Source organism: Hyla sarda, chromosome 6, assembly GCF_029499605.1.
Source record: "Hyla sarda isolate aHylSar1 chromosome 6, aHylSar1.hap1, whole genome shotgun sequence".
Classification (NCBI taxonomy): domain Eukaryota; kingdom Metazoa; phylum Chordata; class Amphibia; order Anura; family Hylidae; genus Hyla; species Hyla sarda.
Window position 1 is genome coordinate 145,371,480 of NC_079194.1, and position 27,731 is coordinate 145,399,210.

Here is a 27,731-nt window from a genome sequence, read left to right on the forward strand (position 1 = left end):
TAACCCAAGAGTTTGGACTCCTGAGACTGAAGAAGCTTTCAAACAGTTAAAGTCTGCCTTTGCTTCGGCTTCTGTCCTATCTAGACCAGATCCTAGCAAGCCATTCATCTTGGAAGCGGATGCTTCGTCAGTTGGAGTGCAGTGTCAACGCAAAAGTCTTCTAGGGGGAGAATCTTAACCTGTGGATTTTTCTCTAAAACCTTCTCCCCTGCGGAGAGAAAATATACCATCGGAGATCACAAGCTCTTGGCCATTAAGTTGGCTTTAGAAGAATGGCGTCTCCTCTTGGAAGGCTCTGTACACCCGCTTACTATCTATTCCGACCACAAGAACTTGCTTTATCTCCAGTCTGTCCATCGTCTCAACCCCCGGCAGGCTCGTTGGTCTCTGTTCTTCTCCAGATTTAAAGTCCATACAGCTGATCGCCCGACAGTATTGGTGGTCCACTCTAAAACAGGATGTTGATGATTTTGTCCGATCTTGTTCAGTTTGTGCCCGGGACAAGACGCCCCCCCCCCCCCCCCCCCGTTCCAAGCTTGCAGGTCTACTACATCCTTTACCAGTTCCAGAGCAACACTGGACCGATATTGCAATGGACTTTATTCCTGACCTTCCCTCTTCTGGCGGAAATACGGTCATTTGGGTTGTTGTGGACAAATTCTCTAAAATGACTCATTTTGTGCCTCTTCCGGGATTACCCTCTGCACCACAGCTTGCCAAGTTGTTCCTCTGCCATATCTTCCACCTGCCCTCCCATATTGTCTCAGACCGAGGAGTTCAGTTTGTCTTTAAGTTTTGGAGGGCCCTCTGTTCACGCCTTCAAGTTAAATGAGATTTAACTTCGGGTTACCACCCTCAATCCAATGGACAGGTCGAAAGGGTGAACCAGGTCTTGGGAGACTATCTCCGCAATTTTGTTTCTGCTTGCCAAGACGACTGGGCCAATCTGCTACCCTGGGCCGAATTTTCGTACAACCATAAGGATTCTGAATCCTCTGGATCTTCACACTTCTTTGTGGTCTATGGACTTCATCCTCATCCTCCTTTGCCCTTATCCACTTCCTCAGGAGTTCCCATGCTGAACAAGTGCGGAATTTTGTCTCCATCTGGTAAAAGACTCGTTACTCTCTTCTGCATGCCGTCACTTGGATGAAATCGCAAGCGGACAAGAAAAGACACCCTCCTCCCGAATTCTCTCCAGGGGACAAAGTGTGGTTGTTTTCCAAGTTCATCAGCTTTAAGGACTGATGAGTGTTTAACCCTTAAGGACTGAGTGTTTTTCCACTTTCGTTTTTTCCTCCTTACTTTTAAAAGATCATAACCCTTTCAATTTTGCACCTAAAAATTAATATGATGGCTAATTTTTTGCGCCACCAATTCTACTTTGTAATGACATCAGTCATTTTACCCCAAAATCTATGGCGAAATGGAAAAAAAATTATTTTGCGTAAAAATTTAAGAAAAACGCCATTTTGTAAATTTTGGGGGCTTCCGTTTCTACGCAGTACATTTTTCCGTAGAAATGACACCTTATCTTTATTCTGTAGGTAGGTCCATATGATTAAAATGATACCCTACTTATATAGGTTTGATGCAGGAAATTTTATACGTTTAAAATTGTCATCTTCTGACCCCTATAACTTTTTTATTTTTCCGTGTACGAGCCGGTATGAGGGCTCATTTTCTGCGCCGTGATCTTTAGTTTTTAGTGGTATCATTTTTGCATTGATCAGACTTTTTGATCGCTTTTTATTCATTTTTTCATGATATAAAAAGTGACCAAAAATACGCTATTTTGGACTTTGGAACTTTTTTGCGCGTACACCATTGACGGTGCAGTTTAATTAACTATATATTTTAATAATTCGGACATTTTCGCATGCGGTGATACCACATATGTTTATTTTTATTTTCAAAAAAAGACATCACTCCTACTCTCATCTCTGGTACCTCCAATGTCTATGTCGTCAAAGAAATTCTGGATTCCAAGTTTGTCAGAGGAAATTGTTTTTCCTTGTGGATTGGGAAGGATTTGGCCCAGAGGAAAGGTCTTGGGAGCCGCAGGACAACATTATAGACTTTGACCTTTTCTACAAGTTCTTGTCCTCAAAAAAGAGAGGGAGGACAAGGGGGGGGGTTACTGTCACACACTGCGCTCCGGCTGCAAGCACCGGCCGTGAGCGCATGGTCCCTGAATCCCGACTACCAGCGGGGCTAAGATTCGCATGCGACTCCCAGCCCGTCACTCACCATACTCTGCTGCCGCCTCCTCCTCTGTGTCTAAGCCTCGGCACGCGCATCCCCGTCTCCTAGGGGGCGCGCGCGCCGGAGCTCTGAAATTTAAAGGGAAAGTACGCCCATAATTAGTTGTTGCACCTGACACTACATTATAAGTCCCTGCATCTCCCACACTTCCCTGCCAGATCTTCAGTGCCCCTAGCCTAAGATTAAGTGACCCTTATAGCCTGTTAGCCTTACCTGTGTATCCAGACCTTCCGCTACGTTATTAGACTCTGCACCTTAGCCGCTTGCCTTGACCTTCTGCTACGTTTGACTATGCTACTGCCTTATCCTTCGCTATCTTGCCTAGCCCAGCTACCTGTGTGGTCGAGCCGTGTCGGGGGTAGCGACCTGGGTGTCTTCTGCCGCAGCAAGCCCATCCTGCCTTGCGACAGGCTCTGGTGAAGACCAGCGGCACCTTAGACTCCGCTCCCCGATAAGGTCCGAGTCATCAGCCACACAGGTTAGAGCATCCACATCCAGCTCCGTTACACATGCAAGGCATCTACTATTTAAACAAAACAGTTTTTCATAATGTTCATCCCCAGTATAAATTCAGCAGACCCCTTATCTGTCACATTAGTTACAACCACTCCCTGCCCGCTAAGTACATGCTCTCCCAACTGAATGGTTAGCTCCCAGTATCCATGTCTAGGGACTGGTTGCCCATTACCCGCAACTACTCTGAAGTTAACCCTGCAGTTCACACAATAAACTAGCATCCCAATGCTGATAGAATTTTTTTTTAGGTATAGTAGACACTTGTGACCCTGTATCTGTCAACGCCTTTAACGGCACACCTTCTACAATAATTTTCACACAGGGGCAGGAGGCAACATAAAGTGAGAGTCCTGACTGAGGTTGTTCGGGGATTGAACCTGATGACTGTTTTCCTGAGGGCCAGTCTGCGACCTCAGGGGAAATCCTTTAAATCCCAACACTGCATTTTCCAATGTCCTGGTTTATTACAATAGGTACAAAAGGGTCTTTGAGTCCTTGAGGGTCTATTAGGCAGAGAGAAGGGGTTCTGGGTAGGGGCGGTTCACGGTCAGGTGGGGAGGACCGGGTGGCAAGCTCCTTCACAGCCTTAGTCAGTTGTTCAATGTCCTGCCTAACACTCTGTAAATCTGAGGCTGCGGTGACTGGCAAAGCAGGTGACACTGGGGATAACTTGGATAGCCAGTCTCTTGAAAGTAGAATGACAAGTTGGAGTTTTGAACCGCTAACATTTGCAGCTGGGCTTTGTCCCACTTATTATGAGCCCCTTCAATAAATCTTTCCATTAACACCTTGTTGCCCTGCTTGGGAGCTTTACCATCTAATTTTTGAACAGTCTCTAGGGCATTCTGAAGGGCTACGGCATATGCTCTGAAGGTCTCACCTGGTTTCTGTCGCCTTTCATACAGCTGGAGACTTACCTCTGATGGAGAATGGGACTCAAATACCTGGTACAGTCCTTCAAAGATCTGCTCTACAGTTGCCTTCTCGGAGGCTGGCCCAGGTGCAGACTTCCTCTAATGCTGGTCCCTGTAGTTGTGCTGTGAGCAAGTGCACCTGTTGATTAGGAGGGAAAGAGTAAAAGACAAACAAACTCTCGCTTTCTTTGAAATCCCTCAGGGTGAATGGTCTCCATTGTAGGTAGGGTGAACAGAGTTCCCCATGAATACTGATGAAGACACCAGGGTTGTTGATGTGGACTGCAGGCAGAACTGGCCACATTCCGGCCGCTGGGGCAGGTGATGATCCCGCTGCTGGAGATGGAGGGGCACTGTCACCTGGTTCATCTGGAGAGCTGGGTTCTGACATCTTGTTAAATTTTGAGTGCGCTGTCGCTTTAAGAAGAATAAGGTTCTTTCCCCTTTAAGATAATTGCTGAAGTGCTGCAGCAGCTTTGGCTCGGTTAGTGGGAGTACTATAATGAATGCGCCCCCTCTATTTTGCAGGTACCCGGTAGTAATTTGTCTTGCGACCAGACTTGCAGACACTAGTGGGTTAATGCTGATAGTTACCGGCCCCAGAGACTTGATACTGGTAATCGTTGGCGTTTGCAGAGCAGGTGCTTGATAGAAGACAGAGGAGCCAGAAGCAGCCGCCAGAACCTCCAATATGGCTGCACCCAAGGAACTTCCTGTTTTGGTCCAGTCGGCAAAGTCTTCCCCTGTGCAACACAGGGCGGCTCTTTGGTTCCTCCTCACTGTGCTGGAGAGGCAACACCACTGGGGACTAAAGGGGCAGAGCTGCGCGCGCGGGAGACACTGGACCCAATTAACCCTTTCAGGTACCGACTTTCTACAATCCACGATGGCAAATAATAGTCTTTTCTTCACCTTTCCCTCTATTTCACAAGTGCCATGAGTAAAACACTTTTCACTTGCAAAGTCCCATACCCTTTTTGGTGCAGACTTAAATCGCATCGGCATGTGGTTTTTGCAGACAATATTGGACACAGTTCAGACTAGGGGGAAGGACTTGTGGCATAAGGCGCACACCCGTATCCTGTTTGTGATGCCAAAAGTTGTGTGATGCAGGGCAGATATTGTTACCCTATGGGCAGATGGCATTAACCCCTTGTATTCATGAAGCCAGGGCGTGGTTTAGCCTATAACCGCCTGAAGGTATACCGCTGGATCCTGGGCAAGGCACAGGGGCAATAAAGACTCCGACGCCAAGTTACGGACAATGGTAGCTTTACTGAGGGTAGACAGTTGGTAAAGTCTATACAGTTCAGCCAGGGCCCAAGGAGGTGACCAGTGACGCAGAGACCTTAAGGGCTTGCTGGGACTTTTAGTAGGACTGGACAATTGAATGCATACCTCGCTGACTTGACAGATGACAGGGACTGAATTGACTTGACTCATAAAGCTGTGACTTTAGCTTACTTGACTTGATGGTGGCTGCAGGACTGGACTTTGAGGTCTCCAACACTCTGGACACACACACAAGGCACGACTGCACTGGACCTCAGCTTAGCAGAAGATCAGAGCTCAAAGAGAGAGAAGCTAGCTCCACCCAGGGCTTATATGGGGGAGACTAGCAGGGAGCCCATAGGTCACTCTTGGGATCACCTGGTCACTGGTACCTCCTGGGTAACAATCACATGACATATCACATGATATAACTCTTAAAGGGGTACTCTGCCCCTAGACATCTTATCCCCTATCCAAAGGATAGGGGATAAGATGTTAGATCGCCGCGGTCCCGCTGCTGGGGACCCCGGGGATCTCTGCTGCAGCACCCCGCTATCATTACTGCGCAGAGCAAGATCGCTCTGCATGTAAAGACGAGCAATACAGGGGCCGAAGCATCGTTACATCACGGCTCCACCCCTCGTGATGTCACGGCCCACCCCTGTCAATATAAGTCTATGGGAGGGGGCGTGGCGGTCATCACGCCCCCTGCCATAGACTTGCATTAAGGGGACGGGCCGTGATGTTATGAGGGGCGGAGCCATGACGTCACGCTGCTCTGGCCAATGTATCGCCCGTCATTACGCACAGAGTGAACTCGCTCTGTGCAGTAATGATGGCGGGGTGCCGCAGCGGCGATCCCCGGGGTCCCCAGCCGCGGGACCGCGGTGATCTAACATCTTATCCCCTATCCTTTGGATAGGGGATAAGATGCCAGGGGCGGAGTACCCCTTTAAAGCAACATTACATGTTTATAACACTTTACATGGTAAAGCATATTTACAATGGGGAAACAAGTGCAGGGGGCCTTGGGGACACTGAATGAGGCTGCCTGACAGGACAGCAGGAGAATGGGGTAGTACTGGGCCACCAGGAGTACTGGGCCACCACATACTCCTTTTTGAAGTGCCGGTCATTGTCTCCCTCCTATGTGCACAAAATTAAAAATCCAGATCCTGAGGAGTCTCATAATTTCTCTCACCTACTGGTAGATAATAGTCGAAAGCATGATCGGTATAAATATAACACTTATATATTGTTTCTCTTTGGGCTCCAGCTTCAGTCAGTCCGTATAGCACCAGGCCATGTGTTCCAAGCTCGAGTGATTGGCAGCTCCTTATCCAAACTTGACATGAGGCTGCTGGTTGTAGTACCAGACCTGTAGAAGGATGAGCACATCCAGACAGATCTGCAGGATTCCGCAAAGCCAGAATTGAACTGGGGTCGCCTTAATAATGAAGTATGAAGTCTTAAAGCAGTCACCTGCGGTCCACAGCATGACCATCTTCACACTAATGAGGAGAGATACAAGACAGAAAAGAGGCATGAGGTGATCTGTAATAAGAGGTGGTCCATTTCACCCTCTAACTCACCATCCATCGTCTTTACTGCAAGAGCAGTCTTTGCCAAACACCTTGACACATAATAGAGCAATTTATTATCTGTCGTAGCGAAGACTGTCCAATCTGGGCCCCAGGGCCACACACTGATCATATACAGAGTAATAGCTACCGAATCAAAGAACTTTATCAGAAGCTATGGAGGCCAAAGCATTGCAATAGAGCGGGGAAAGGAATCAATTTCAGTTATATCCCTCCTTCAGGACCCCATAGATCATAAGCATTGTTACTGAGGATATTATCTTGGATTCTCACCATTTATAGTCACATTATACAGTATATGTCCTTCCATGGCTGCCTGCACTGCAGCAATCCACTGTCTGGTAGGAAACTGCAGTACTGCTCATCCCGAGCCTCTTGCTCCATATATAGAATGCAACAGGTGCACTAGAAACTTCACTTTTACAGATGGCAGGAATTTTTTTTACCTGTGTTCATCCTGTACTGCCTGGTTCATGAACAGAGTGACTGCTGCCACACATGTACACACAGCAGTCAAGGTATGAATATTGAATGTGAAAGGGATATTGAGGAAGAATTATCAAAGCCTGTGTAGAGGATAAGTGGTGCAGTTGCTCATAGCAACCAATCAGATTGCCTTTTTCATTTTTAAAGAGACCTGTGAAAAATGAAAGAAGCAATCTGATTGGTTGCTATGGACAACTCGTCAACTATTCCTCTACACAGGTTTCGATAAATCTCCCCATTGTTCCTAAGAGTCATTGGACTCTAAATATATACCAGAAATCCTTATCTTTTACTGTGAATGCAGCGACAGCCCCGTTACATAAAGTGAACACTGCGGTGGGGAATGCAATGTCATAGCCGATGCTTCCCATCATGCGCTAAACCAAATTGATGGTAATGGGCCTGTGCTTATTCAGTGCATCTCTCACCCTCCAGGAATCATTAATGATTTTTTAAGTGTTCTAGAAATAATGACTTTTGCAAATAATCCAAAGTGTCTGCTGTTACTTGTAGCATATTGTTTTATTTATTGTCTATGTTCTTGAAATACACCATAAAATTTATAGCGATAAAGACCTGTGATAGATCGGAGTGCAGAGGCAACTAGAATGTGGAGGTGGGTTGTGAATATCCCAATTTATTAATCACATTGTAATATTTACAGTGCATTCTAAATGCCTTTAGACAATTTCACTTCCTCACTGAATACCCCATAATAAAAATGTGAAAACAGAATGTTAGAAATCTTTGCTAATTTATCTGTGGCACCCAATTATGGGGGTACTGTGTGCAGGGTGTTTGGGTAAGATCGTGACGCCAGGGCCCCATTAACCTACAAGGTCGAGGATAAGCTAGCTTCTCCTGGGCCAGGCCCGGGATAATAAATACACCAATGCCAGGTTACGGTTAACTGTCTTTACTGAGGCAGGAATAGATGTTACAATCCTCACAGGGCAGATTAGTTTAGAGGAGATGCAGTATTTTACACTCACTTGGCTTCACTTGTTGCAGACTTGGGACCTCCCACGCTGACTAGGATTCTGATAGTGTCCAATTAACGCTACAGAGTATGAACTAGCACTGTGTGGCCTGTTGACTCACTGGCTCTTATGCTCACAGTTAGGAATTTCTGACTCCTCCAGGGCAGGGAACACTTGCAGAATTGCGCGGCTGATTGCTTGAAGATTTACTTTAGGCTTCCCTTGAATCACCTTACATACTGCTGCCTCTTCTCCACACTGCATCTCACACTGAGCTCTGCACTCTGAACTCTCCACTGAACTTTGCACTAACTCAGAACTCAACTGAATAACTCATCTCCCCCTACACTATGTGTGGCCTAGCTAGGGGCCTCCCATTGGGCAATTATGGTCACATGGGTACTCTGCATCATACCTCCTCAACAGATATCCTATACATTTCTTAAAAGGGACAGTGCAAAACAATATAAATTAACAGACAAAGACCATAACAAATAATAAAGCATCACCTGAGCAGCAGGGCCTGTCGCAGGACACCTGAAGAAATGTTTACCTCACAGGATGCACTGGGTACCGGGAGACCACATATTGAAAAGGAAAACTAAAATATTGCATTGGCATAAGTATTCAGACCCTTTCTTTACTCAGAACTTGAAGCACCTTTGGCAGTGGTTCCCTTCAGTCTTCTAGGGGATGATGCCACAAGGCTTACGCACCTGGATTTGGGGATTTTCTGCCCTTTTTCTCTGCAGATCTTATCAAGCTCTTTCAGGTTGGATGGGGACCACTGATGGACTGGTTATTTCAGATTGTTGTACTCTTCTGCAGATCCCTGCCTCTGCACAATCCTATCTATAAGTTCTACAGGCAGTTCTTTCTACTTCATGGCTTGGTTTTTGGTATGATATGCATTGTTAGCTTCCGCTTTCGAAAATTTTATTTTGTGGGAGTGCAGAAAAACAGGGGAGGTGGACTTGAATTTTATTTTATATTAGCAAAAGGCCGCAACATAAAATGTGAAACAAGTCAAAGGGTCTGAAAATGAAACTGTATAATCATAAATGTGCATTTTGTGCTGGTGACAGCCAAACTGTTATCATTCGAAAGTCCCAGCTCATGTTTGTGCTCAGTGGGGCCCTGGTTTCTATAAACATGGTGGACCTCAGCCCAATAGGTGTAGTAATGTTAAAGGGATCTACAGATAAAAACAGCCAACTTCGCAGTGGTGAATTTTACTGCTCCAACTCTGCATTATGAGGTGATGTCACTGATGTTCTCTAGTGAGTGGATAGGATGTACAGGGTGGGCCATTTATATGGATAGACCTTAATAAAATGGGAATGGTTGGTGATATTAACTTCCTGTTTGTGGCACATTAGTATATGTGAGGGGCTAAACTTTTCAAGATGGGTGGCCATTTTGAAGTCGGCCATTTTGAATACAACTTTTGTTTTTTCAATAGGAAGAGGGTCATTTGACACATCAAACTAATTGGGAATTTCACAAGAAAAACAATGATGTGCTTGGTTTTAACGTAACTTTATTCTTTCATGAGTTATTTACAAGTTTCTCTTTGTTAACAACCATTGACATGTCGTTGAGTTTAACACATGACACGTGTATTGATGTCTGGTGAACGCAGTAACCGGGTCATTGCAGCAAATTTCAATTCAAGACACCCTACGAGACCACCCATCTACCATGCTACAGTTAGCAAACTGCTTGCTAAGTTTCGTGAAACTGGTTCATTGCTGGATTTACCAAAATGTGGACACATGAAATCTGTCACTAATGAAGAAACATCAGTGGCTGTCCTAGCTTCATTCAGCAAGAGCCCACAGCGTAGCACTCTCCGCATGTCACTGGAGAGTGGCATTAGTCGAACATTCCTTCGGCGGATATCAGCTACTCACAAATGGCACCCTTACAAACTCCAGCTACTGCAGCATCTCAACGAGGATGACCCAGATCGGCGCACTGAATTTACAGAATGGGCAAAAAAAGAATTGGAACAGGACCCTCAGTTTACGCTGAAGATTTTGTTCATATGGGGTACAAAGATAGTGGGGCCATTCTTCATCAATGGAAACCTTAAGGCCACTGAATATGTGAAATTGCTACATGATGATGTGTTTCCCTCTTTATGCACTGAAGCTGGCACGTTCCCTGAGTTTATCCAGCAAGATGGTGCACCACCACATTATGGGTGTCAGGTCCAAGCATTCCTAGATGAACAGTTTCCTGGAAGTGGATTGGTCGACATGAGCCAATTGAATGGCCCCCATGGTCTTCCGATCTGACCCCCTTAGACTTTTATCTTTGGGGTCATCTGAAGGCAATTTTCTATGCTGTGAAGATACAAGATGTGCAGCACCTGAAACTACGGATACTGGAAGCCTGTGCTAGCATGTCTCCTGCGGTGTTGCTATCAGTGTGTGAAGAGTGGGAGAAGAGGGTTGCATTGACAATTCAACACAATGGGCAGCACATTGAACACATTTTATAAGTGGCCAGAAACTTGTAAAAACAAGCACATCATTGTTTTTCTTGTCAAATTCCTAATAAGTTTGATGTGTCACATGACCCTCTTCCTATTGAAAAAACAGCCGACTTCAAAATGGCCGCCATGGTCAACACCCATCTTGAAAAGTTTCCCCCCTCACATATACTAATGTGCCACAAACAGGAAGTTAATATCACCAACCATTCCCATTTTATTAAGGTGTATCCATATAAATGGCCCACCCTGTATTCTCAGTGATATCACTGCTGTTCTCTAGTGAATGGATAGGATGTATTCTCAGTGATGTCACTGCTGTTATCTCGTGAATGGATAGGATGTATTCTCAGAGATGTCACTGCTGTTCTCTAGTGAATGGATAGGATGTATTCCTAGTGATGTCACTGCTGTTCTCTAGTGAATGGATAGGATGTATTCTCAGTGATGTCACTGCTGTTATCTAGTGAATGGATAGGATGTATTCCTAGTGATGTCCCTGCTGTTCTCTAGTGAATGGATAGGATGTATTCTCAGTGATGTCACTGCTGTTCTCTAGTGAATGGATAGGATGTATTCTCAGTGATGTCACTGCTGTTCTCTAGTGAATGGATAGGATGTATTCTCAGTGATGTCACTGCTGTTCTCTAGTGAATGGATAGGATGTATTCTCAGTGATGACACTGCTGTTCTCTAGTGAATGGATAGGATGTATTCTCAGTTATGTCACTGTTGTTCTCCAGTGAATGGATAGGATGTATTCTCAGTGATCTCACTGCTGTTCTCTAGTGAATGGATAGGCTGTATTCTCAGTGATGTCACTGCTGTTCTCTAGTGAATGTATTGGATGTTTTCTCAGTGATGTCACTGCTGATCTCTAGTGAATGGATAGGATGTATTATCAGTCATGTCACTGCTGTTCTCTTTTGAATGGATAGAATGTATTCTCAGTGATGTCACTGCTGTTCTCTAGTGAATGGATAGGATGTATTCTCAGTGATGTCACGGCTGTTCTCTGGTGAATGGATAGGATGTATTCTCAGTGATGTCACTGCTGTTCTCTAGTGAATGGATAGAATGTATTCTCAGTGATGTCACTGCTGTTCTCTTGTGAATGGATAGGATGTATTCTCAGTAATGTCACTGCTCTTCTCTAGTAAATGGATAGGCTGTATTCTCAGTGATGTCACTGCTGTTCTCTAGTGAATGGATACACTGTATTCTCAGTAATGTCACTGTTATTCTCTAGTGAATGGATAGGATGTATTCTCAGTGATGTCACTGCTGTTCTCTAGTGAATGGATAGGATGTATTCTCAGTGATGTCACGGCTGTTCTCTGGTGAATGGAAAGGATGTATTCTCAGTGATGTCACTGCTGTTCTCTAGTGAATGGATACACTGTATTCTGAGTAATGTCACTGTTATTCTCTAGTGAATGGATAGGATGTATTCTCAGTGATGTCACTGCTGTTCTCTAGTGAATGGATAGGATGTATTCTCAGTGATGTCACGGCTGTTCTCTGGTGAATGGATAGGATGTATTCTCAGTGATGTCACTGCTGTTCTCTTGTGAATGGATAGGATGTACTCTCAGTAATGTCACTGCTCTTCTCTAGTAAATGGATAGGTTGTATTCTCAGAGATGTCACTGCTGTTCTCTAGTGAATGGATACACTGTATTCTCAGTAATGTCACTGTTATTCTCTAGTGAATGGATAGGATGTATTCTCAGTGATGTCACTGCTGTTCTCTAGTGAATGGACAGGATGCATTCTCAGTGATGTCACTGCTGTTCTCTAGTGAATGGATAGGATGTATTCCTAGTGATGTCCCTGCTGTTCTCTAGTGAATGGATAGGATGTATTCTCAGTGATGTCACTGCTGTTCTCTAGTGAATGGATAGGATGTATTCTCAGTGATGTCACTGCTGTTCTCTAGTGAATGGATAGGATGTATTCTCAGTAATGTCACTGCTGTTCTCTAGTGAATTGATAGGATGTATTCTCAGTGATGACACTGCTGATCTCTAGTGAATGGATAGGATGTATTCTCAGTTATGTCACTGTTGTTCTCCAGTGAATGGATAGGATGTATTCTCAGTGATGTCACTGCTGTTCTCTAGTGAATGTATTGGATGTTTTCTCAGTGATGTCACTGCTGATCTCTAGTAAATGGATATGATGTATTATCAGTCATGTCACTGCTGTTCTCTTGTGAATGGATAGAATGTATTCTCAGTGATGTCACTGCTGTTCTCTAGTGAATGGATAGGATGTATTCTCAGTGATGTCACGGCTGTTCTCTGGTGAATGGATAGGATGTATTCTCAGTGATGTCACTGCTGTTCTCTAGTGAATGGATAGAATGTATTCTCAGTGATGTCACTGCTGTTCTCTTGTGAATGGATAGGATGTATTCTCAGTAATGTCACTGCTCTTCTCTAGTAAATGGATAGGCTGTATTCTCAGTGATGTCACTGCTGTTCTCTAGTGAATGGATACACTGTATTCTCAGTAATGTCACTGTTATTCTCTAGTGAATGGATAGGATGTATTCTCAGTGATGTCACTGCTGTTCTCTAGTGAATGGATAGGATGTATTCTCAGTGATGTCACTGCTGTTCTCTAGTGAATGGATAGGCTGTATTCTCAGTGATGTCACTGTTATTCTATAGTGAATGGATAGGCTGTATTCTCAGTGATATCACTGCTGTTCTCTAGTGAATGGATAGGATGTATTCTCAGTGATGTCACTGCTATTCTCTAGTGAATGAATAGGATGTATTCTCAGTGATTTCACTGCTGTTCTCTAGTGAATGGATAGGATGTATTCTCAGTGATGTCACTGCTGTTCTCTAGTGAATAGATAGGATGTATTCTCAGTGATGTCACGACTGTTCTCTAGTGAATGGATAGGATGTATTCTCAGTGATGTCACTGCTGTTCTCTAGTGAATGGATAGGATGTATTCTCAGTGATGTCACTGCTGTTCTCTAGTGAATGGATAGGATGAATTCTCAGTGATGTCACTGCTGTTCCCTAGTGAATGGATAGGATGTATTCTCAGTAATGTCACTGCTGTCCTCTAGTGAATGGATAGGCTGTATTCTCAGTGATGTCCCTGCTGTTCTCTAGTGAATGGATAGGATGTATTCTCAGTAATGTCACTGCTGTTCTCTAGTGAATGGATAGGCTGTATTCTCTGTGATGTCACTGCTGTTCTCTAGTGAATGGATAGAATGTATTCTCAGTGATGTCACTGCTGATCTCTAGTAAATGGATAGGATGTATTCTCAGTAATGTCACTGCTGTTCTGTAGTGAATGGATAGGATGTATTCTCAGTGATGTCACGGCTGTTCTCTAGTGAATGGATAGGATGTATTCTCAGTGATGTCACGGCTGTTCTCTAGTGAATGGATAGGATGTATTCTCAGTGATGTCACTGCTGTTCTGTAGTGAATGGACAGGATGCATTCTCAGTGATGTCACTGCTGTTCCCTAGTGAATGGATAGGATGTATTCTCAGTAATGTCACTGCTGTTCTATAGTGAATGGATATGATGTATTCTCAGTGATTTCACTACTGTTCTCTAGTGAATGGATATGAAGTATTCTCAGTAATGTCACTGCTGTTCTGTAGTGAATGGATAGGCTGTATTCTCTGTGATGTCACTGCTGTTCTCTAGTGAATGGATAGAATGTATTCTCAGTGATGTCACTGCTGATCTCTAGTGAATGGATAGGATGTATTCTCAGTAATGTCACTGCTGTTCTCTAGTGAATGGATAGGATGTTTTCTCAGTGATGTCACGGCTGTTCTCTAGTGAATGGATAGGATGTATTCTCAGTAATGTCACTGCTGTTCTCTAGTGAATGGATAGGCTGTATTCTCTGTGATGTCACTGCTGTTCTCTAGTGAATGGATAGAATGTTTTCTCAGTGATGTAACTGCTGATCTCTAGTGAATGGATAGGCTGTATTCTCAGTAATGTCACTGCTGTTCTCTAGTGAAAGGACAGGATGTATTCTCAGTAATGTCACTGCTGTTCTCTAGTGAATGGACAGGATGTATTCTCAGTGATGTCACTGCTATTCTCTAGTGAATGGATAGGATGTATTCTCAGTGATGTCACTGCTGTTCTGTAGTGAATGGATAGGATGTATTCTCAGTGATGTCACGGCTGTTCTCTAGTGAATGGATAGGATGTATTCTCAGTGATGTCACGGCTGTTCTCTAGTGAATGGATAGGCTGTATTCTCAGTGATGACACTGCTGATCTCTAGTGAATGGATAGGATGTATTCTCAGTTATGTCACTGTTGTTCTCCAGTGAATGGATAGGATGTATTCTCAGTGATGTCACTGCTGTTCTCTAGTGAATGTATTGGATGTTTTCTCAGTGATGTCACTGCTGATCTCTAGTAAATGGATATGATGTATTATCAGTCATGTCACTGCTGTTCTCTTGTGAATGGATAGAATGTATTCTCAGTGATGTCACTGCTGTTCTCTAGTGAATGGATAGGATGTATTCTCAGTGATGTCACGGCTGTTCTCTGGTGAATGGATAGGATGTATTCTCAGTGATGTCACTGCTGTTCTCTAGTGAATGGATAGAATGTATTCTCAGTGATGTCACTGCTGTTCTCTTGTGAATGGATAGGATGTATTCTCAGTAATGTCACTGCTCTTCTCTAGTAAATGGATAGGCTGTATTCTCAGTGATGTCACTGCTGTTCTCTAGTGAATGGATACACTGTATTCTCAGTAATGTCACTGTTATTCTCTAGTGAATGGATAGGATGTATTCTCAGTGATGTCACTGCTGTTCTCTAGTGAATGGATAGGATGTATTCTCAGTGATGTCACTGCTGTTCTCTAGTGAATGGATAGGCTGTATTCTCAGTGATGTCACTGTTATTCTATAGTGAATGGATAGGCTGTATTCTCAGTGATATCACTGCTGTTCTCTAGTGAATGGATAGGATGTATTCTCAGTGATGTCACTGCTATTCTCTAGTGAATGAATAGGATGTATTCTCAGTGATTTCACTGCTGTTCTCTAGTGAATGGATAGGATGTATTCTCAGTGATGTCACTGCTGTTCTCTAGTGAATAGATAGGATGTATTCTCAGTGATGTCACGACTGTTCTCTAGTGAATGGATAGGATGTATTCTCAGTGATGTCACTGCTGTTCTCTAGTGAATGGATAGGATGTATTCTCAGTGATGTCACTGCTGTTCTCTAGTGAATGGATAGGATGAATTCTCAGTGATGTCACTGCTGTTCCCTAGTGAATGGATAGGATGTATTCTCAGTAATGTCACTGCTGTCCTCTAGTGAATGGATAGGCTGTATTCTCAGTGATGTCCCTGCTGTTCTCTAGTGAATGGATAGGATGTATTCTCAGTAATGTCACTGCTGTTCTCTAGTGAATGGATAGGCTGTATTCTCTGTGATGTCACTGCTGTTCTCTAGTGAATGGATAGAATGTATTCTCAGTGATGTCACTGCTGATCTCTAGTAAATGGATAGGATGTATTCTCAGTAATGTCACTGCTGTTCTGTAGTGAATGGATAGGATGTATTCTCAGTGATGTCACGGCTGTTCTCTAGTGAATGGATAGGATGTATTCTCAGTGATGTCACGGCTGTTCTCTAGTGAATGGATAGGATGTATTCTCAGTGATGTCACTGCTGTTCTGTAGTGAATGGACAGGATGCATTCTCAGTGATGTCACTGCTGTTCCCTAGTGAATGGATAGGATGTATTCTCAGTAATGTCACTGCTGTTCTATAGTGAATGGATATGATGTATTCTCAGTGATTTCACTACTGTTCTCTAGTGAATGGATATGAAGTATTCTCAGTAATGTCACTGCTGTTCTGTAGTGAATGGATAGGCTGTATTCTCTGTGATGTCACTGCTGTTCTCTAGTGAATGGATAGAATGTATTCTCAGTGATGTCACTGCTGATCTCTAGTGAATGGATAGGATGTATTCTCAGTAATGTCACTGCTGTTCTCTAGTGAATGGATAGGATGTTTTCTCAGTGATGTCACGGCTGTTCTCTAGTGAATGGATAGGATGTATTCTCAGTAATGTCACTGCTGTTCTCTAGTGAATGGATAGGCTGTATTCTCTGTGATGTCACTGCTGTTCTCTAGTGAATGGATAGAATGTTTTCTCAGTGATGTAACTGCTGATCTCTAGTGAATGGATAGGCTGTATTCTCAGTAATGTCACTGCTGTTCTCTAGTGAAAGGACAGGATGTATTCTCAGTAATGTCACTGCTGTTCTCTAGTGAATGGACAGGATGTATTCTCAGTGATGTCACTGCTATTCTCTAGTGAATGGATAGGATGTATTCTCAGTGATGTCACTGCTGTTCTGTAGTGAATGGATAGGATGTATTCTCAGTGATGTCACGGCTGTTCTCTAGTGAATGGATAGGATGTATTCTCAGTGATGTCACGGCTGTTCTCTAGTGAATGGATAGGCTGTATTCTCAGTGATGTCACTGCTGTTGTCTTGTGAATGGATAGGTGGTATTCTCAGTGATGTCACTGCTGTTCTCTAGTGAATGGATAGGATGTATTCTCAGTGATGTCACTGCTGATCTCTAGTGAATGGATAGGCTGTATTCTCAGTAATGTCACTGCTGTTCTCTAGTGAATGGATAGGATGTATTCTCAGTGATGTCACGGCTGTTCTCTAGTGAATGGATAGGATGTATTCTCAGTGATCTCACTGCTGTTCTCTAGTGAATGGATAGGCTGTATTCTCAGTGATGTCACTGCTGTTCTCTAGTGAATGTATTGGATGTTTTCTCAGTGATGTCACTGCTGATCTCTAGTGAATGGATAGGATGTATTATCAGTCATGTCACTGCTGTTCTCTTGTGAATGGATAGAATGTATTCTCAGTGATGTCACTGCTGTTCTCTAGTGAATGGATAGGATGTATTCTCAGTGATGTCACGGCTGTTCTCTGGTGAATGGATAGGATGTATTCTCAGTGATGTCACTGCTGTTCTCTAGTGAATGGATAGAATGTATTCTCAGTGATGTCACTGCTGTTCTCTTGTGAATGGATAGGATGTATTCTCAGTGATGTCACTGCTGTTCTCTAGTGAATGGATAGGCTGTATTCTCAGTGATGTCACTGTTATTCTATAGTGAATGGATAGGCTGTATTCTCAGTGATATCACTGCTGTTCTCTAGTGAATGGATAGGATGTATTCTCAGTGATGTTGTCACGATGCCGGCTGGCAGGAGGTGGATCCTCTGTGCCAGAGAGGGATTGGCGTGGACCGTGCTAGTGGACCGGTTCTAAGTCACTACAGGTGTTCACCAGAGCCCGCCGCAAAGCGGGATGGACTTGCTGCGGCGGTAGTGACCAGGTCGTATCCACTAGCAACGGCTCAACCTCTCTGACTGATGAAGATAGGCGCGGTACAAGGGAGTAGACAGAAGCAAGGTCGGACGTAGCAGAAGGTCGGGGCAGGCAGCAAGGATCGTAGTCAGGGGCAACGGCAGGAGGTCTGGAACACAGGCTAGGAACACACAAGGGAACGCTTTCACTGGCACAATGGCAACAAGAACCGGCGAGGGAGTGCAGGGGAAGTGAGGTATACATAGGGAGTGCACAGGTGAACACACTGATTAGAACCACTGCGCCAATCAGCGGCGCAGTGGCCCTTTAAATCACAGAGACCCGGCGCGCGCGTGCCCTAGGGAGCGGGGCCGCGCGCGCCGGGACAGGACCGACGGAGAGCGAGTCAGGTACGGGAGCCGGGGTGCGCATCGCGAGCGGGTGCCACCCGCATCGCGAATCGCATCCCGGCTGGAGGCGGTATCGCAGCGCACCCGGTCAGTGGATCTGACCGGGGCGCTGCGGGAGCGAGAGTGTAGCGAGCGCTCCGGGGAGGAGCGGGGACCCGGAGCGCTCGGCGTAACAGATGTCACTGCTATTCTCTAGTGAATGAATAGGATGTATTCTCAGTGATTTCACTGCTGTTCTCTAGTGAATGGATAGGCTGTATTCTCAGTGATGTCACTGCTGTTCTCTAGTGAATAGATAGGATGTATTCTCAGTGATGTCACTGCTATTCTCTAGTGAATGGATAGCATGTTTTCTCAGTTATGTCACGGCTGATCTCTAGTGAATGGATAGGATGTATTCTCAGTAATGTCACTGCTATTCTCTAGTGAATGGATAGGATGTATTCTCAGTGATGTCACTGCTATTCTCTAGTGAATGGATAGGATGTATTCTCAGTGATGTCACTGCTGTTCTCTAGTGAATGGATAGGATGTATTCTCAGTGATGTCACGGCTGTTCTCTAGTGAATGGATAGGATGTATTCTCAGTGATGTCACTGTTGTTCTCTAGTGAATGGATAGGATGTATTCTCAGTGATGTCACTGCTGTTCTATAGTGAATGGATAGGCTGTATTCTCAGTGAAGTCACTGTTGTTATCTTGTGAATGGACAGAATGTATTCTCAGTGATGTCACTGCTGTTCCCTAGTGAATGGATAGGATGTATTCTCAGTAATGTCACTGCTGTTCTCTAGTGAATGGATAGGATGTATTCTCAGTGATGTCACTACTGTTCTCTAGTGAATGGATAGGATGTATTCTCAGTAATGTCACTGCTGTTCTCTAGTGAATGGATAGGCTGTATTCTCTGTGATGTCACTGCTGTTCTCTAGTGAATGGATAGAATGTATTCTCAGTGATGTCACTGCTGTTCTCTAGTGAATGGATAGGCTGTATTCTCAGTAATGTCACTGCTGTTCTCTAGTGAATGGATAGGATGTATTCTCAGTGATGTCACTGCTATTCTCTAGTGAATGGATAGGATGTATTCTCAGTGATGTCACTGCTGTTCTGTAGTGAATGGATAGGATGTATTCTCAGTGATGTCACGGCTGTTCTCTAGTGAATGGATAGGATGTATTCTCAGTGATGTCACTGCTGTTCTCTAGTGAATGGATAGGCTGTATTCTCAGTGAAGTTACTGCTGTTATCTTGTGAATGGATAGGATGTATTCTCAGTGATGTCACGGCTGTTCTCTAGTGAATGGATAGGATGTATTCTCAGTGATGTCCCTGCTGTTCTCTAGTGAATGGATAGGCTGTATTTTCAGTGAAGTCACTGCTGTTATCTTGTGAATGGACAGAATGCATTCTCAGTGATGTCACTGCTGTTCCCTAGTGAATGGATAGGATGTATTCTCAGTAATGTCACTGCTGTTCTATAGTGAATGGATATGATGTATTCTCAGTGAAGTCACTGCTGATCTCTAGTGAATGGATAGGCTGTATTCTCTGTGATGTCACTGCTGTTCTCTAGTGAATGGATAGAATGTATTCTCAGTGATGTCACTGCTGATCTCTAGTGAATGGATAGGATGTATTCTCAGTAATGTCACTGCTGTTCTCTAGTGAATGGATAGGATGTTTTCTCAGTGATGTCACGGCTGTTCTCTAGTGAATGGATAGGATGTATTCTCAGTAATGTCACTGCTGTTCTCTAGTGAATGGATAGGCTGTATTCTCTGTGATGTCACTGCTGTTCTCTAGTGAATGGATAGAATGTTTTCTCAGTGATGTATATGCTGATCTCTAGTGAATGGATAGGCTGTATTCTCAGTAATGTCACTGCTGTTCTCTAGTGAATGGACAGGATGTATTCTCAGTAATGTCACTGCTGTTCTCTAGTGAATGGACAGGATGTATTCTCAGTGATGTCACTGCTGTTCTGTAGTGAATGGATAGGATGTATTCTCAGTGATGTCACGGCTGTTCTCTAGTGAATGGATCGGATGTATTCTCAGTGATGTCACTGCTGTTCTCTAGTGAATGGATAGGATGTATACTCAGTGACGTTACTGCTGTTATCTTGTGAATGGATAGGTGGTATTCTCAGTGATGTCACTGCTGTTCTCTAGTGAATGGATAGGATGTATTCTCAGTGATGTCACTGCTGATCTCTAGTGAATGGATAGGCTGTATTCTCAGTAATGTCACTGCTGTTCTCTAGTGAATGGATAGGATGTATTCTCAGTGATGTCACGGCTGTTCTCTAGTGAATGGATAGGATGTATTCTCAGTGATGTCCCTGCTGTTCTCTAGTGAATGGATAGGATGTATTCTCAGTAATGTCACTGCTGTTCTCTAGTGAATGGTTAGGCTGTATTCTCTGTGATGTCACTGCTGTTCTCTAGTGAATGGATAGAATGTATTCTCAGTGATGTCACTGCTGATCTCTAGTGAATGGATAGGATGTATTCTCAGTAATGTCACTGCTGTTCTCTAGTGAATGGATAGGATGTTTTCTCAGTGATGTCACGGCTGTTCTCTAGTGAATGGATAGGATGTATTCTCAGTGATGTCCCTGCTGTTCTCTAGTGAATGGATAGGATGTATTCTCAGTGATGTCACTGCTGATCTCTAGTGAATGGATAGGAAGTATTCTCAGTGATGTCACTGCTGTTCTCTAGTGAATGGATAGGCTGTATAGTCAGTGAAGTTACTGCTGTTATCTTGTGAATGGATAGGATGTATTCTCAGTGATGTCACGGCTGTTCTCTAGTGAATGGATAGGATGTATTCTCAGTGATGTCCCTGCTGTTCTCTAGTGAATGGATAGGATGTATTCTCAGTGATGTCACTGCTGTTCTCTAGTGAATGGATAGGATGTATTCTCAGTGATGTCACTGCTGATCTCTAGTGAATGGATAGGATGTATTCTCAGTGATGTCACTGCTGTTCTCTAGTGAATGGATAGGCTGAATTCTCAGTGAAGTTACTGCTGTTATCTTATGAATGGATAGGATGTATTATCAGTGATGTCACTGCTGTTGTCTTGTGAATGTATAGGCTGTATTCTCAGTGATGACACTGCTGTTCTCTAGTGAATGGATAGGATGTATTCTCAGTGATGTCCCTGCTGTTCTCTAGTGAATGGATAGGATGTATTCTCAGTGATGTCACTGCTGTTCTCTTGTGAATGTATAGGCTGTATTCTCAGTGATGTCACTGCTGTTCTCTAGTGAATGGATAGGATGTATTCTCAGTGATGTCACTGCTGTTCTCTAGTGAATGGATAGGATGTATTCTCAGTAATGTCACTGCTGTTCTCTAGTGAATGGATAGGATGTTTTCTCAGTGATGTCACGGCTGTTCTCTAGTGAATGGATAGGATGTATTCTCAGTGATGTCACTGCTGTTCTCTAGTGAATTGATAGGATGTATTCTCAGTGATGTCACTGCTGTTCTTTAGTGAATGGATAGGATGTATTCTCAGTGATGTCACTGCTGTTCTCTTGTGAATGTATAGGCTGTAGTCTCAGTGATGTCACTGCTGTTCTCTAGTGAATGGATAGGCTGTATTCTCAGTGATGACACTGCTGTTCTCTAGTGAATGGATAGGATGTATTCTCAGTGATGTCCCTGCTGTTCTCTAGTGAATGGATAGGATGTATTCTCAGTGATGTCACTGCTGTTCTCTTGTGAATGTATAGGCTGTATTCTCAGTGATGTCACTGCTGTTCTCTAGTGACTGGATAGGATGTATTCTCAGTGATGTCACTGCTGTTCTCTAGTGAATGGATAGGATGTATTCTCAGTGATGTCACGGCTGTTCTCTAGTGAATGGATAGGATGTTTTCTCAGTGATGTCACGGCTGTTCTCTAGTGAATGGATAGGATGTATTCTCAGTGATGTCCCTGCTGTTCTCTAATGAATGGATAGGATGTATTCTCAGTGATGTCACTGCTGTTCTCTAGTGAATGGATAGGATGTATTCTCAGTGATGTCACTACTGTTCTCTAGTGAATGGATAGGATGTATTCTCAGTGATGTCACAGCTCTTCTCTAGTGAATGGATAGGATGTATTCTCAGTGATGACACTGCTGTTCTCTAGTGAATTGATAGGATGTATTCTCAGTGATGTCACTGTTGTTCTCCTGTGAATGGATAGGATGTATTCTCAGTGATGTCACTACTGTTCTCTAGTGAATGGATGGGATGTTTTCTCAGTGATGTCACTGCTGATCTCTAGTGAATGGATAGAATGTATTCTCAGTGATGTCACTGCTGATCTCTAGTGAATGGATAGGCTGTATTCTCAGTAATGTCACTGCTGTTCTCTAGTGAATGGACAGGATGTATTCTCAGTAATGTCACTGCTGTTCTCTAGTGAATGGACAGGATGTATTCTCAGTGATGTCACTGCTATTCTCTAGTGAATGGATAGGATGTATTCTCAGTGATGTCACTGCTGTTCTGTAGTGAATGGATAGGATGTATTCTCAGTGATGTCACGGCTGTTCTCTAGTGAATGGATAGGATGTATTTTCAGTGATGTCACTGCTGTTCTCTAGTGAATGGATAGGCTGTATTCTCAGTGAAGTTACTGCTGTAATCTTGTGAATGGATAGGATGTATTCTCAGTGATGTCACGGCTGTTCTCTAGTGAATGGATAGGATGTATTCTCAGTGATGTCACTGCTGATCTCTAGTGAATGGATAGGCTGTATTCTCAGTAATGTCACTGCTGTTCTCTAGTGAATGGATAGGGTGTATTCTCAGTGATGTCACGGCTGTTCTCTAGTGAATGGATAGGATGTATTCTCAGTGATGTCACGGCTGTTCTCTAGTTAATGGATAGGATGTATTCTCAGTGATGTCACTGCTGATCTCTAGTGAATGGATAGGCTGTATTCTCAGTAATGTCACTGCTGTTCTCTAGTGAATGGATAGGATGTATTCTCAGTGATGTCACGGCTGTTCTCTAGTGAATGGATAGGATGTATTCTCAGTGATGTCCCTGCTGTTCTCTAGTGAATGGATAGGATGTATTCTCAGTAATGTCACTGCTGTTCTCTAGTGAATGGATAGGCTGTATTCTCTGTGATGTCACTGCTGTTTTCTAGTGAATGGATAGAATGTATTCTCAGTGATGTCACTGCTGATCTCTAGTGAATGGATAGGATGTATTCTCAGTAATGTCACTGCTGTTCTCTAGTGAATGGATAGGATGTTTTCTCAGTGATGTCACGGCTGTTCTCTAGTGAATGGATAGGATGTATTCTCAGTGATGCCCCTGCTGTTCTCTAGTGAATGGATAGGATGTATTCTCAGTGATGTCACTGCTGTTCTCTAGTGAATGGATAGGATGTATTCTCAGTGATGTCACTGCTGTTCTCTAGTGAATGGATAGGACGTATTCTCAGTGATGTCACTGCTGATCTCTAGTGAATGGATAGGATGTATTCTCAGTGAAGTTACTGCTGTTATCTTGTGAATGGATAGGATGTATTCTCAGTGATGTCACGGCTGTTCTCTAGTGAATGGATAGGATGTATTCTCAGTGATGTCCCTGCTGTTCTCTAGTGAATGGATAGAATGTATTCTCAGTGATGTCACTGCTGTTCTCTAGTGAATGGATAGGATGTATTCTCAGTGATGTCACTGCTGTTCTCTAGTGAATGGATAGGCTGTATTCTCAGTGATGTCACTGCTGTTCTCTAGTGAATGGATAGGATGTATTCTCAGTGATGTCACTGCTGTTCTCTAGTGAATGGATAGGATGTATCCTCAGTGATGTCACTGCTGTTCTCTAGTGAATGGATAGGATGTATTCTCAGTGATGTCACTGCTGATCTCTAGTGAATGGATAGGCTGTATTCTCAGTGAAGTTACTGCTGTTATCTTATGAATGGATAGGATGAATTATCAGTGATGTCACTGCTCTGCTCTAGTGAATGGATAGGATGTATTCTCAGTGATGTCACGGCTGTTCTCTAGTGAATGGATAGGATGTATTCTCAGTGATGTCCCTGCTGTTCTCTAGTGAATGGATAGGATGTATTCTCATTGATGTCACTGCTGTTCTCTAGTGAATGGATAGGATGTATTCTCAGTGATGTCACTGCTGATCTCTAGTGAATGGATAGGCTGTATTCTCAGTAATGTCCCTGCTGTTCTCTAGTGAATGGATAGGATGTATTCTCAGTGATGTCACTGCTGATCTCTAGTGAATGGATAGGATGTATTCTCAGTGATGTCACTGCTGTTCTCTTGTGAATGTATAGGCTGTATTCTCAGTGATGATACTGCTGTTCTCTAGTGAATGGATAAGATGTATTCTCAGTAATGTCACTGCTGTTCTCTAGTGAATGGATAGGATGTTTTCTCAGTGATGTCACGGCTCTTCTCTAGTGAATGGATAGGCTGTATTCTCAGTAATGTCACTGCTGTTCTCTTGTGAATGGATAGGATGTTTTTTCAGTGATGTCACTGCTGTTCTCTAGTGAATGGATAGGATGTATTCTCAGTGATGTCCCTGCTGTTCTCTAGTGAATGGATAGGATGTATTCTCAGTGATGTCACTGCTGTTCTCTTGTGAATGTATAGGCTGTATTCTCAGTGATGACACTGCTGTTCTCTTGTGAATGGATAGGATGTATTCTCAGTGATGTCACTGCTGTTCTCTAGTGAATGGATAGGATGTATTCTCAGTGATGTCACTGCTGTTCTCTTGTGAATGTATAGGCTGTATTCTCAGTGATGTCACTGCTGTTCTCTAGTGAATGGATAGGATGTATTCTCAGTGATGTCACTGCTGTTCTCTAGTGAATGGATAGGATGTATTCTCAGTAATGTCACTGCTGTTCTCTAGTGAATGGATAGGATGTTTTCTCAGTGATGTCCCTGCTGTTCTCTAGTGAATGGATAGGATGTATTCTCAGTGATGTCCCTGCTGTTCTCTAGTGAATGGATAGGATGTATTGTCAGTGATTTAACTGCTGTTCTCTAGTGAATGGATAGGATGTATTCTCAGTGATGTCACTGCTGTTCTCTTGTGAATGGATAGGATGTATTCTCAGTGATGTCACTGCTGATCTCTAGTGAAGGGATAGACTGTATTCTCAGTGATGTCACTGCTGTTCTCTTGTGAATGTATAGGATGTATTCTCAGTGATGTCACTGTTGTTCTCTAGTGAATGGATAGGCTATATTCTCCGTGATGTCACTGCTGTTCCCTAGTGAATGGATAGGATGTATTCTCCGTGATGTCACTGCTGTTCCCTAGTGAATGGATAGGATGTATTCTCAGTAATGTCACTGCTGTTCTCTAGTGAATGGATAGGATGTATTCTAAGTGATGTCACTGCTGTTCTCTAGTGAATGGATAGGCTGTATTCTCAGTGATGTCACTGCTGTTCTCTAGTGAATGGATAGGATGTATTCTAAGTGATGTCACTACTGTTCTCTAGTGAATGGATGGGATGTTTTCTCAGTGATGTCACTGCTGTTCTCTAGTGAATGGATAGGATGTATTCTCAGTGATGTCACTGCTGTTCTCTAGTGAATGGATAGGATGTATTCTCAGTGATGTCACGGCTGTTCTCTAGTGAATGGATAGGATGTTTTCTCAGTGATGTCACGGCTGTTCTCTAGTGAATGGATAGGATGTATTCTCAGTGATGTCACTGCTGTTCTCTAGTGAATGGATAGGATGTATTCTAAGTGATGTCACTGCTGTTCTCTAGTGAATGGATAGGCTGTATTCTCAGTGATGTCACTGCTGTTCTCTAGTGAATGGATAGGATGTATTCTAAGTGATGTCACTACTGTTCTCTAGTGAATGGATGGGATGTTTTCTCAGTGATGTCACTGCTGTTCTCTAGTGAATGGATAGGCTGTATTCTCAGTAATGTCACTGCTGTTCTCTAGTGAATGGATAGGATGTATTCTCAGTGATGTCACGGCTGTTCTCTAGTGAATGGATAGGATGTATTCTCAGTGATGTCCCTGCTGTTCTCTAGTGAATGGATAGGATGTATTCTCAGTGATGTCACTGCTGTTCTCTAGTGAATGGATACACTGTATTCTCAGTAATGTCACTGTTATTCTCTAGTGAATGGATAGGATGTATTCTCAGTGATGTCACTGCTGTTCTCTAGTGAATGGATAGGATGTATTCTCAGTGATGTCACTGCTGTTCTCTAGTGAAAGGATAGGCTGTATTCTCTGTGATGTCACTGCTGTTCTCTAGTGAATGGATAGAATGTTTTCTCAGTGATGTATATGCTGATCTCTAGTGAATGGATAGGCTGTATTCTCAGTAATGTCACTGCTGTTCTCTAGTGAATGGACAGGATGTATTCTCAGTAATGTCACTGCTGTTCTCTAGTGAATGGACAGGATGTATTCTCAGTGATGTCACTGCTATTCTCTAGTGAATGGATAGGATGTATTCTCAGTGATGTCACTGCTGTTCTGTAGTGAATGGATAGGATGTATTCTCAGTGATGTCACGGCTGTTCTCTAGTGAATGGATCGGATGTATTCTCAGTGATGTCACTGCTGTTCTCTAGTGAATGGATAGGCTGTATACTCAGTGAAGTTACTGCTGTTACCTTGTGAATGGATAGGTGGTATTCTCAGTGATGTCACTGCTGTTCTCTAGTGAATGGATAGGATGTATTCTCAGTGATGTCACTGCTGATCTCTAGTGAATGGATAGGCTGTATTCTCAGTAATGTCACTGCTGTTCTCTAGTGAATGGATAGGATGTATTCTCAGTGATGTCACGGCTGTTCTCTAGTGAATGGATAGGATGTATTCTCAGTGATGTCCCTGCTGTTCTCTAGTGAATGGATAGGATGTATTCTCAGTAATGTCACTGCTGTTCTCTAGTGAATGGTTAGGCTGTATTCTCTGTGATGTCACTGCAGTTCTCTAGTGAATGGATAGAATGTATTCTCAGTGATGTCACTGCTGATCTCTAGTGAATGGATAGGATGTATTCTCAGTAATGTCACTGCTGTTCTCTAGTGAATGGATAGGATGTTTTCTCAGTGATGTCACGGCTGTTCTGTAGTGAATGGATAGGATGTATTCTCAGTGATGTCCCTGCTGTTCTCTAGTGAATGGATAGGATGTATTCTCAGTGATGTCACTGCTGATCTCTAGTGAATGGATAGGAAGTATTCTCAGTGATGTCACTGCTGTTCTCTAGTGAATGGATAGGCTGTATAGTCAGTGAAGTTACTGCTGTTATCTTGTGAATGGATAGGATGTATTCTCAGTGATGTCACGGCTGTTCTCTAGTGAATGGATAGGATGTATTCTCAGTGATGTCCCTGCTGTTCTCTAGTGAATGGATAGGAT

General features: G+C 43.4%; 1 protein-coding gene across 4 annotated transcripts in view; it reads right to left on the minus strand.

Moving 5' to 3' along the window:
• Positions 1-5,894: 5,894 nt before the first annotated feature.
• Positions 5,895-27,731, minus strand: part of LOC130277634 (solute carrier family 66 member 2-like) — a 201,188-nt gene continuing 179,351 nt past the window's right edge. For all 4 annotated transcript variants that reach the window (XM_056528358.1, XM_056528357.1, XM_056528356.1 and 1 more), the window contains one exon: positions 5,895-6,478. In XM_056528358.1, the coding sequence (XP_056384333.1) occupies positions 6,304-6,478 (175 nt within the window). In that variant the 3' untranslated portion in view covers positions 5,895-6,303. The remainder of the gene's footprint in view (positions 6,479-27,731) is intronic.